The sequence below is a fragment of the Phoenix dactylifera genome, chromosome 3, assembly GCF_009389715.1.
Source record: "Phoenix dactylifera cultivar Barhee BC4 chromosome 3, palm_55x_up_171113_PBpolish2nd_filt_p, whole genome shotgun sequence".
NCBI classification, from domain to species: domain Eukaryota; kingdom Viridiplantae; phylum Streptophyta; class Magnoliopsida; order Arecales; family Arecaceae; genus Phoenix; species Phoenix dactylifera.
The window spans coordinates 3,955,988-3,968,930 of NC_052394.1; the positions used below are offsets into that span (position 1 = coordinate 3,955,988).

Here is a 12,943-nt window from a genome sequence, read left to right on the forward strand (position 1 = left end):
GGGTTAGCCAAATTATCGAAACCCAAATCCACATCCATATTGGGGGATTGTTGTAGGTCGTATGTGGGTCCAAAGGGAATTCAAAAAATAAAAAATTATTTCCAACACTGTGTGTACCATGTGGCTGTGCATGCAGCTAATCATTACCGCTCATTTTTATAGCGGTGCGTCGAAATGAACACTTGATAAATAAGGCCCATAGGAATAACCTGTTGTAATTGGCTGCATGCATAACCACGTGGTGCACTTATTCAATGCGACGAATAATCTCTTCTCAAAATTTGGTACACAAATCGGGTATGATCATTGGATAACATACTACCTGCGTTTAGCCCCTTTGCCCTCCTGTTATCTGTGAGTTTTCTTATGATGTCTCATCAAATATTTTGGCTTTTGTGAGTTTCCATTTTGATCAAAAATAGGCAGGTTTTTGATCCTGTTCTATGGGTACAAGGCTAGGCCGGACATCTATGTATATAGAAACCAAGTATCTAATGACTTTGTAGAAACCAAGTATTTCCATGCCCACGTTGAATGGATAACCTGCTTGGGTGGCAGGCGACGCTGCCATCATGATGAATATGAATGAACCATTGTAAACCACATGCCATGTTGCTCAGCTTTTAATAATTCCACAAACGCACCATTCTATATAAACTTTTTAGCCCTCATGAAACACAGGATGTTTTACACCAAGCTAAATGGTTTAAATATGAACATTATATACAAGAAAGAAAAATAAGTTGAGTTATATAAAATTTGATAGATATACCATTTAGCTTACTATATCAGAGCAGTGAGATACTCTTAAGTTATATCCAAGATTCAAGATTTTTTTTTTTTTTTAACGCATAACCTAGTAAGGCTAAAATAGGATCGGATATGATTGGATACTAATATATCTATATCCATATTTGTTTTGTTTGACGAATACAGATACTGATGTTAGTCAATTGAAAAAAAATTATATTCATGTTTGTTTCAAACGGATACGGATACAAATTAGATATCGAAAGCAAGAATATAAATATGGATATAAGTCGGATAATTAATCATTATGACCATAGAATCAAAGATATTATCAACTAGATAATAAATCAAATTAATAGCATAAATGTGGTCATTTATTTTTTTAAAAAGTTCATTAGTACTATATAAAATTAAATAGGATTACAAATAGAATCGGATATTTGGATACGGATCGGATAGTTGTCTATCCATATCTATATTTATTTTTTTTAGGGATATAGATATTAATTAGATGCTCAAATTTTTATCGATATCCGGATAAATTCGGATAGAGAAATAGATCAAGACGGATATTATCCAATCTACTATCATCCCTATATTCTAGTGACTAGACTAATCTGCCCCTACCTAATTAGGCCTATTGCTTTAAAAACCTGGAAGCTAGAGCTACTCAACTGCTTCAAAACAAAGCTAGTAGCTCATTAAGTTGTAAGCCAAAATGTGCCTACCATGGCTTGAGCTCATCATATCATGGTTCATTCCTCATGACATTGACCTATGCAGCAACTAAGGACTCGTTTGATTTGCGGAAAAAGAGGAAAAAAAGGTGTGGTTAGCTGAAAAACAAAAAAATACCTCTTATTTGGTTGACGTTTTTAAATGAGAGAGAGAAAAATTGCATTCCTATAGGAATAAGATTTTTATGTTTCATGAGAAAGAAAAATCCTGATTGGAAAGAGTGTTGATTTGGCAACTCAAGTACGGATTTGCTTGGAAGCCCGATTTTGATGAACCATACGCTAATTGACCTTGAAAGAAAGCACCTGCTTCCATCACAAGAACGGGACAGACTATCGGCGCGGGTAAAGATCGGTTAAAGCTCGTTTGTGGATGATTCCTCGTTCATAGAAGACATTGGAAAGCTACTTTCCCACCGGTTAGGAATTGGGATCTTTTTTTTCTCTCCAAAAGTACTTTTAAATTATCAAAATACATGGATAAGATTTTTTTCTTTATTAAAAGTATAATATGTATTTCATGCAACTTTTCCAAGAAAGTATAAGCTCAACCAAATATAAGTCATTTTGGAATGTGCCACCTTTTTATGATCAATCAAACATGCCAAAACTATTTTTTTGGATATCATATTCTCAGAAGTTATTTTTTTATAAAAAATATTTTAATAAAAAAAATTTCGCATTCAAAACGAGTCCTAAGATACTACTTTCACATACACACTCTTCGTTTAATTGAAAAAAGAAAGGAAGCATTCATCGAAAGAGAATCTCCTCACGACGATGCATTAATTGTTGCATCGGAGGTCGCATGTGTTTTTTTCCCTCTCCACGCAAACGAAAGATGTCTGTTTCTCTCTTTCGTTTCTTTAGAGATTTCTCCTCCCTTGTCAGTTGTCACCTTGTGTTTAGAGCTCAAATAGAAGATGGCGCTTTGGAAGCTAACAATTTAGAGTTTCCAATACCGATTCTTTTTTAATTGCAAGGACTATGGGCAGAAGAAGACCGTGACAAATTAGAGAGGAGAAGGTTGGTTTTGAAGGCTGTCATGTGAGAGCATTAAATGCATGTTTTGGTGGGCTAGGACTTGGGTAATAGAAACTTTGTGGTTTCAACTTTGAATAGTTTTTATCTGCCACCCTCCCTCGAAGTTGGTTGTTTTCTTTTATAATCTCTATGCTTTAATTTGATGTCGGATCTCATTAAGTGGTTCCATCTCTTGATCCTGTTTGCTGGGTTTTTAATCAAACCCTAGGTAAACTTAGCTTGCATGTTGTCTAACCGTTTGCTTGTTTCTATATGTTTCTACTGGAATTGTACGCAATAGAATGAGATGGCGTGTAATGAGAGGGTCCATTGATGCTATGAATTTTGAATGTTATCTCAGGAATCAGAGAGGTGGCAGGCTATGGAAATCTAAATAAGATTGATATGCCTGTGCTGGCTTATTCGTATCTGTAGTTTAATTTGCATGTATGCGAATGCTTGTATGCATATAAACTTGTGTATTAATTGAAGCTGTAGATGTTATGAATTCAAACTGAACAGCTAATCTTGCCTCACAGAATTCAAAAATACATACGTTAGCTGTGTTCCGTTTACTGCAAAATGTTTCTGGATTCTAATTGACTTGGTTTCGGGTAGTTAGTAGGTTCTTTAATTGATTCTGCAACATGAATCTTCTCATTTTCTCTCTCTCTCTCTCTCTCCTCATTTTTTTTATAGATGTATCCAGGCTTGTAATGAGAAGCCTTGCATTAATCGAAGTATAAAATTTAGTTTGTGATGGTACATAGTCAATAAAATGGAATATCCTGTTCCTACCATTAGCAATTTCTAATTCATCAGAAAAGAGCATATATTTTTAGATTTGGACAAACAGACCAAGATCCAGATTATATTTGGTTGCTTATGCAACTTAATTTACCTAGCAATATGCTACCAAGTGTGAAAAGAAGTGACAAGCAGTTCATTATTTTGTAGCCAAAGAAATCGATTTGTTTTCAACACTTCTGCTATCTGCACATGAGAAATCTAATAGCGGCTTGTTCTTGTACATATTTAAATTGATGATAAGATTTCTATTGCCCTTATGCTTCCATTTAGTAGATCATTCAGTCATTATTGGTTGAGATGGGATTATGCCATGTAATCAAGCACCAATATTGGTTGTGGATCCGATATGATCTCATCTATTGTTACAGTAAGGTTGGGATTGAACCTCTTGCTAATAACTATGAGAATCTGGATGGTAAACACAAAAGGATAGGGTAGTTAACAGTTGTTTTTATCTAGCCTTTGCTTCATTCTCAGCTATTGGATTCTAAAAGTTTTAGGGTACAACAGCTTTCTTTATCAAACGACAATATGGCAGGAATCATGCTCTACCCATTGAATTTATATATCACATCAAATATTAGTTGGTAGAAAAGAATGGTTCTCTTCCCAATTGCCATTCATTTTGATTATTTTTTCTTTTTTAAACAAAATACTCCTTGATATTGACATAGGACTTTTGCGCCGATTTCACTTCTTCAAGTGGTGTTCAAATGCCAAATGGAGTACTTGACTGGTGGACCGATCCAATCGTGAAGCAACATGCACAATGATGGATGAATAGAAAAAAATTCATATTTGTGCATGCTGCTTTGTGGTTGGACTGGTCCACCAACTCAGTGGTGAACCTACAAGATGGACCCTACCAAAAGGCCGTAGGCCGGTCCTAGCTTGTTTTTGGATTCCTCTTGCTGCTGTGGGTTGTGTTCATGTGGAGAGGGAGACGTGCCCACTTGAATGTCTGCCAACAAACATTCACATCGAGCCCTCCTCACTCTTTCTCTCTAGGGTTAGGGTTTGCATCGTTTCCACACCCTCATTTATTAAGATTCCATCGATCTCTCTATCTACGTGAGAGGAGATAAGGGAAAACAAAACAAAGAGTTTGTCGTCAAATGAGAACGTGCGATCCAAACCCTCACAGCGTCTCAGTGATGGTCAACACCACCACAACCCTCTTCCTATTCTTTACGATGTAGTCCCATCTCTCTTCGCAGCCTCATTTTCTAGACCTACTAGTGGCAAAGTTTTATGCAGTTGCATAGTTTTGTGCAAGCGATCAAACCAAGAAGCATGGTTCCTAAGGTTCCTTTCTTGATGTTTACTTAATTAACTAACCTCGTGCTGTGCAAATGATGCTTATAGATAAAGAAAAGGAGATTCCTGCTGTGTTCTTGTCGCAGATTATTTGCCTAATGAATGCTAATTATGTTGGGATCAGTACCCATGTTGGTCTGCCGAAGTAAAAAGGCTTTACGTAAATAAGGTTTCTTGTGATTGGAGAAGACATATGCTTGTCTTTTAGAGATATTAACTTTCTAGTATAACCACATTAAACAATTGTAGATATGCATGCATAGCTGTCGAATATTATTTCAACTATTTGGTTAGGCATTGCGAGTAATTCTTTCTTTTACCAATGCTTGCTGCCTCTTCAGTTTCATTTTAGAACTACTGGTGAAGTTGTATGCTGGCATGGCCGGGCATTGCCTCATGATGAACATAGTTTCAAACTTCATATTAGAGACAATAAAAAAATATTATTGGACTTCGAACCAATGAAATGTAATTGGGTTGGAGCAAGTCATTTCATTTGCAACTGCAAAATACCTTTTTGTGCTTTCCATCTGTGAGTTTTCGACAGTCTTAAATAGAATTATTGATGCATTTATAAAACATCTCATGCAAGTTCATGGTGTGCAGTAGGTGAAAGCTCTACAAACCATCTCGTACTCCATGTACCAGACGCCCTGGCGAGTTATTTAAAAGCCCGGCCGTAAGGCTGCTAATCATTCCGTGGACACAGTGTAGACCAGTTGAGCAACTCATTTAAGTCCAGCCATATCACGCTGAACTACTATCTAACTCAATTGACACGGAGCCAAGGCAATTACGACTAGGGTAGGGAACTCGATCTTAATGACAGCAACAAAGGCAAGCGCATTATGATCACAATAATTGTTGGGCACATATCTACGTAGTCTCTAGGTACTGCTTCAAGCCTCAAATCTATGTTGAGGGATTTCCATAGCATAACTGCGAATATCTAAAACGTACGATCAGTTGCTGTATCTTGACGATGTATAGCATGCAGTAATAGACTTCATAAAGTCATCACATGGACACATGCTTGTAGACATACGACAAACTGTAGCAAGGTTTTAAATTCTACTTATTGAACATGATCACTTATTGAGTTGGAACTAAGATTCCTAATGATGAATTTTATGTTTTTATCAATAAAAATAGTTGTTGCTATCTGTATGACTGCTATGCTGGGATTTCAATAGTCAGTGGAAGGCTTGTTTTAGAGGAGGTCTCTTGAAAACCCGAGGATTTACTAACTTCTATTTTGTAATTTCTTTTTTTAAAAAGAAATATCCAAGGACCTTCACAAGGCCTTCGTTATAAATAGGCACAACCTTCTCCATTTACCTTCAGCTCCCCCTCGTGAAGCAGCCTTACGACACCTAGCTCCATCCTCCGGCCTCCACCTCTCTCCACTTCTCGATCCCTGTGACAACTCTTAGCAAATGGGAGGGAGCTCACCGTGCGCTTCCTGCAAACTATTGCGGAGGCGGTGCACAAAGGACTGCATCTTTGCCCCCTTCTTCCCTTCAGATGACCCCCACAAGTTTGCAATGGTTCACAAAGTCTTCGGTGCTAGCAATGTAAGCAAGATGCTGCAGGTCTCTCTCTCTCTCTGTGTCTCCCTCTCTAAACCTTTGCATGCATATATATAGGGTTTTAAAGTTAGTGAATCAAAGGTTGCATTAATTTGAGCTACTTTGTTGCGTAATTTCCTCCCTCAAAAAATCCTGTTGCCAATTTCATGTGCACATAAGCACATGCAAAGAAGCATGAACATATCCATATAAACGAGTGAAACGATACCTTTTAGTATCTTGCTAAAGCTATGCTCTAAAAATAGTTAATCTTTTCCTTAAATGTCTTTCTTTATAATCAAATAATTAACTTCAAGAAACACATGATCATGCTTTTCTTCTTTTATGGGACTCACCATTGTTTATGTGCTTGGTTTTCATTGACTGTAGGAACTTCCGGTTCATCAGAGAGCAGATGCTGTGAGCAGCCTAGTCTACGAGGCCAACGCAAGGATGAGGGACCCGGTTTACGGCTGCGTGGGGGCCATCTCTTTCCTCCAGAATCAAGTGTCTCAACTTCAGATGCAGCTCGCCGTTGCTCAAACTGAGATCCTTTGCATTCAAATGCAGCAGGAGCCACCATCGACCGATCAGCAGATGCAGCCTGATGACAAATCATTTCTGATGCATAATAATCTTAATGGCATGCCTCAGTTGATGAACTATGGCTCCTCAAGCAATGTAGCTCAGGAACCTCTCAAGAGTGAATCTCTTTGGACATAGACTTGTTTTCTCTTTTATTGCAATGAAGTACTACTAGATGGTGTTGTTTTCTTCCTTGGTTATCCATGGAGAGAGGTGGAGAGAGAGAGAGAGAGAGGGGGGGCCTTATATGAAATTATGACCCTTATAATCTAAGGTCTTCTATCTTCTTTTTTATGACAAGCGATCTACCTCTCTCTTTTTCCCTTCTATTAACAAATTAGAGAGACGCTTTTGAGAGAGAGAGAGAGATGTGCTTAGTCGAGGACTAACCATAGGGTGATTCTTTTGGAGTACTTAAAGGGTCAGCCCAAGCATGTGGGACGTAGAGTATGGAAGTGGTCCATGTATTAATTTGCTTACAAGACTAACCTTTCTATCTAAAATTTTAAAGTCAGTCGGTGACCTTGACACCCAAATGAGATTTCTAGCCGGCGGCTTTGGAATCTCAACCTTTTAACTCCGTTGGTTTCACGACGTGGGGGCATCGATCTTCACAGGCCACAAGCTTCTCTATAAGAATGGAGAGTGCACAAGTTTCTCCACGCGCGAGAGAGATACCATGCCCCTCCGTGTGCCTATCAATGTAATGTCCAGGGTTGATAAAACTAATGCGCCACGCCTGACTGGAAGTTTCTTCCCCTTGTATTTTTCTTAATCTAAACTTTTGGGCAAACTTATGTCTTACGATGCTCGTTGCCTCTCTCTCTCACACACACAAATAATCTTGCCCCTATTATGTACTCTCCATGCATATGTCGTTAAATTGAGCTAGTGGGAGCAACGCTATTTGCCAATGTTCTTCTATATGGCTAGTCATCATGTCACTGCATCTCCTAGCCTTGAGAGAACTAAAGCTCTTTCATAAGAGAACATATCATGTGAGGTTCCATGTGGGGGCATGTGTTTAGTTTTATATCGGCTATGCACTGGTTAGATTTTGAGTACTTATACAAGAGCAAGAAACTCAAATAATATCTTCTGGCTAGTCTTTTTAGATAAGATCATAGGTTGTGACCGAAGGCATCAGAACAAATCCGGCCCATGGCCTATGTGGACTAGAGGATATTACAATACAGGCCCATTAGGGCTTACCACGGTCTGTTTGTGGTACTTATAATTAGATTTGAATGAATTTGAAGCCTTAGCTTGGCGAGAATGCCACGGCTTAAATAAGAGAAATATGCGAGGATTCGTACGAGCGTATGTTAGTCCTATATTAGCTATATACTAAGTAAATCTTAGACCCTTATACTAAGTCAAGAAATTCAAATAATACCTTTTAGCTAGTTTTTTTGGATGAAGTTCTGGGCTGTTGCATATTGGTAACTTTTAGCTGTTCAAATTACATATATAAATGGACTTAATGTTTTAGTACCTTCTAGTTGTTCAAATTTTCAGGAGAAGCTCTTCCATGAGAGAACATTTTCCCATTTACTATTTCCCTCTTTTTCTTTTTTCATGATAATTTCTTGCATGATGTTTCATGGCTGATCAGCTGACCATATTTCTAATCTCCAAAGTCATTTTCGCTCTCTAGTGCACTTCTAGTTGCTCTTGATCCTATTGTTATCAACATCATGTGGTTCAATTAACTTAGCCTCATCAATTAAGCTCACCAATATCCACTCCCTATTGTTATTTTTCACCAAGTGCACGTCCATTGATGCAACACTTTCCTGGCCGGAGGAGGAGTTTCTGCCCAAAATCATGCGCTCACATGCGATGAAGTTCCTCGGGTACTTGATGGGAAGAGAAGCTGTTTATTTTGTTTCATTACGGAATGGCCCGAGCTAGGAGGATTGGTAGGCTAAGAGAAAGGTCAATGGAGTAAAAAAAGCAGTCCAATAAGGTCATGACGAAGTTACATATAAAGACAACAATTCATCAGTCTCCAACTTGCCTTGATTCAGAATGAACCCAAGCAAAGAAATAAAGAAAACGATCCTCTCTTTTGAGGGAGCCTCCAAAGTTTTTTATAAGTTCATATATAACTGTACTTTGATTTGTTTTTCTTCCCAATATGCTGTCATGAAGGAATCGAGTTATGATCTTCTGTTTTAATAAAGCCAGCAGTCTTACTTTCTGTTGTTTACTTATGAAGTTTGTTGGAAACGTAAAGGGTGGTTAAAGCAAATAAGTATTCAAAACGGTGTGAGCATTCAGTAGACCATCTGCAATGGTTCTTAACCCTTGTTGTTTACTTAAGAAGTATGTTGTAAACGTAGAAGGTGGTTAAAGTAAATAAGTATTCAAAACGGTTTGAGCATTCAGTAGACAAACTGCAATGTTTCTTAACCCTTCTTTAACTTGAAAGCAGCAAAAAACAAAAACAAAAACAAAAAAAGGGGCATTCCGAGAATTGAACTCGGGACCTCTCGCACCCTAAGCGAGAATCATACCACTAGACCAAATGCCCTGAGTTGCTACGTTGTAGATTATAAAAATAATAGACAACTATGTAGACAACTTTAATACAATGCAAAGCATTCCTTTGAAAACCAAAAAAAAAAGACTTTCATGTCCTACCCAAAAGAAAAAAGATTTTCGTGACTTTTAATGCAAAAAACGTATTTTCTAGAAAAATAAGTATTTGGTACCATTTTATTTAGAAGGTATTCAAGGCATGTTTGATATTGCTTTTTTTTTTTGAAAAAAAAATCTCTGTGACTTCTAAAGCAAAAAATAAGTATTTGCCAACATGTTTAAATATCTTAATACAAGGAGAAACGTCCAGAACAAGTGTTTTTATGAAAAGATAAGACATGGTATAGTTGTTGTTCTAAAAAAAGTACTTTTGCGACTTTTAAAGCAATTGCCTCAAAAAAAAAAAAAAGTGTTTGTAGCATTATTTAAAAAGTGCTTCTATAGAAAAATATATAAAAAAAATTAGGAGAAGCTAAAAGACCATGCTTCTGGTTTCTCATTCTCCTTGTAGAAAGCGGAAACAATACTTTAGCTTTTAACTTCTCCTCTTCTCACAGAGTAAAAACAACGCCAAACATGCCCTTGCTATAAAATCTACTTGTAAATCATACAAGAAGAGATCCAACTAGGCTGGTCCATTCAACAACCCAACATGCCAATTAGAAAGAGGTCATCTTGGCTAGGTTTATTTTGAACTGAAACTATATTAAGCTAGAATTGAATTAGTCCAACCTGACCAATTTTTCTAAGCTAGCAAATTTGTATGACAATTTTGAACTTCAAAGTTTTCTAAGCTAGCAAATTTTTCTAAGCAATGCTCGGCTAGCATTCATACCAATTTATCATTACTTTTCACCATCTCTACTCGCTATTACCTCATTGTTGATCACTAACCCCGTATTTCTGTATTTGAAGTTCCTTAACTAATAAGGGACAGATAATTTTGTACTAATAAATTAGCTTGGGAAACTCTTATCTAACTCTTTAAAGTATATCGTCACCTCAAAGGTTAGTCCAAACCATTCATGCAAAACCAAGCCATGAATTCGAGCCATGCACGTCAAGTTCAACCACTATAGTCCTCTAAGGGCAGAGGTTGGTCCTGAATCCTTAGGTTGGCTCTTTTTGTGAATTACCACCTAACTCTGCAGCCCAACCCATCACACCACATGACTCTCGTGGGCTGATAGGCCGAATACACCCTCCTTCCAAGGACTGGCTTTCCACAAACTGACCAATCTCCACTGATAAGGTGTCACTCAGGATTACCATGGCAAATTGGAAGAGTTTAGAATCTAATGAATATATATATATATATATATATATATGGACAAGTTATATATCCTAGTGCAATAAAATCTAATGAAGATGGGGGGACACAAACCTACTCTAAGAAGCTCAAAGGAGGAGCCTTGCATGGAAGATGCCTGCGTCACCGTCTCATTGGACTACCTGATTTGGGTTGAGATTGATATCATGAATGAGCTAGAGAGAGTTTGGGGTATCGGAGACGACGAGCATAACTGGAATTTCATGACAAGGGGACAATCTTAGTGCAAAGCCAGCCACGATGAAGAAGATGAAATAATTACTTCGCAAAAGGAGAGAACGTAGGGTTTTGGGAGGCAAAGAGCACCTTCTCCTTGTACCTGAGCTTGAACTACGAGGAGGTCATGGATGCATGAGCATATTTGGTTAGTACAACTTGTGGTCTCTCACTATGTTAGAACAAATTCAATATTTATTTTCACCTTCAATATAGTCTAGATATAGCCAAGCATTATAAGATATTTTGGATATATGATGATTTATATTATTTTGGATATGTTATATAAGCATTATCCGACTTCTCTTTAGTTATATATATCTTTAGGTAGGAGAAGTGCCAAAAATCGAATGCGGAGCAAAGACCCAGGTTAAAGGTATTTTGCTCTCTATCTCGCTCATGTTTCGCCTTAAAGATATTAATACACGTCATGCTTTGCTAAGGTTAATTTCTCCTTTGATAATGGTGGGTGGCAGGGAAGATTTGTGAAGAGAAGTAAGGAGGAGATGGACCTCCCATAACCAAGTGTTCTCCAGGTGTAAAGGAGGGAAGCATAGATAGTTTTTTTGGGTGGACGACATTGCGAGAACTACGTACCATTGATCCAAACCTCTTTTTAGCTTGTTTCGTTTCAAGTTTCTTCCATGTCCATTTCAAGTCATTGCCTCGGCAGTCGACAGTGACCTCACAAACAGCAAATGTGGCTTCTTACACTCCATAGTTCATGATTCAAGTAGGCTGTATATCCCTCTTTGATGACTCTTAACTAAAACTTGAAAATTTCTTTCTTAATTAATTTTGTAGGTGGTGGAAGGCTTTGCACTGTCTTTATTTTTGATCTCAAATAAACTAGAGTGAAAGAAAAATATTGACTTACTTTCGAAGTAGAATCCTGATAATGATATGATCGGCCATTCTATGGAATGCATTTAGTTAAACTAGCATCATTAGCATGCTATTAATTTGCATAGTTGATATTTTTCCATCTTCAAAATTTGTATAATTGATTAAAAACCATCTATCAGAAACTATTATAAATGATAGGCAGATGTATGGATAGGCCTCATGAATTGACTTGAATTACATAACTTTTCAGATATTGAATTAAGCACAATTTGGTTCTTAATTGAATGAACCGTCAGGAGAAGAATGAAAATACAATTTATATATCAAGTAGGAAATCCAAATTCACATCATCTCGGAAGCCTAAAATAATAGAGATCGGGTCAAAAATGTATCTTAGATTTAATTTATTTTTTAATATTCTCTAAGAAATAAAGAGGAGGTAAAAGAAGGATAGGAAAAAAAAACAATAATAAAGTTACGAGAGTGAAGCCAAACCAACCTAGTCAAATCATGGTGCAGCTAGGACAACGAAACAAGTAAAGTTCTCAAATTTGGTTCGCCTGGTAATAAAACAAGCCGAACTAAAATTAGACTTAGCTATTCAAATTTGGCTCGAATTAAATCAAAATATGAACATATAAATAATATATAATGAAACAAGTAAAGCGTTCTCAAATTTGGTTCGCTCAGTAATGAAACGAGCCGAGCTAAAATTAGGCTTAGAATATTCAAATTTGGCTCGAATTAAATCAAAATATGAGCATACAAATAATATATATATATTATTTTAATTATTTGTAGCAAATAATTATTTTATAACTATTTATATTACAACTAATATAGATTGTGCAAAATAGAATGCATTATAATTCTAAGAATGAGAAACCAAGTCTCTTTTTTTTAAGTGGGGGTAATGCCACACAAAATTTACATAAAGGGCTCGTTTGGTTTGCGGGAAAAGAATGGAGGAAAGCGTGGTCAAGAAAAAAGTAAAGAGATGCCTTTTGTTTGGTTGGAGTTTTCAAAGAAGATATACGGAAAAGTAGTATTTCTGTGGGAATATGATTCTACGTTTCATCGAAAAATCTTTTCCATGAGAAACATAGAAAAATTACTTTTCCGTGATCCGAAAATTGAAACATTTTAATTTTTTTCCAAAAAAGTCATTCAGCTATCATCGAGCATTAAAGACCTAATTTTTATTAAGGGTATAATAG

General features: G+C 36.8%; 1 protein-coding gene and 1 non-coding gene across 3 annotated transcripts; one reads left to right on the top strand and one right to left on the bottom strand.

Moving 5' to 3' along the window:
- The first annotated feature begins 5,988 nt into the window (after positions 1 to 5,988).
- Positions 5,989 to 7,087, top strand: LOC103717480 (LOB domain-containing protein 12). 2 transcript variants are annotated; one of them, XM_039124015.1, is made up of 2 exons: positions 5,989 to 6,211; positions 6,596 to 7,087. In XM_039124015.1, exons 1-2 carry the CDS (start codon positions 6,074 to 6,076, stop codon positions 6,926 to 6,928), a joined length of 471 nt encoding a protein of 156 aa, XP_038979943.1. In that variant the 5' UTR covers positions 5,989 to 6,073; the 3' UTR covers positions 6,929 to 7,087. The 2 variants fall into 2 exon arrangements, with proteins under 2 accessions (XP_038979943.1, XP_008804108.1); XM_008805886.4 differs by having other exon boundaries at positions 5,989 to 6,229; positions 6,596 to 6,978.
- A 2,167-nt stretch (positions 7,088 to 9,254) lies between these two features.
- On the bottom strand, positions 9,255 to 9,326 carry TRNAP-AGG. The gene has a single exon. It is a non-coding gene; the product is annotated as a tRNA-Pro (tRNA).
- Between the last annotated feature and the right edge of the window lie 3,617 nt (positions 9,327 to 12,943).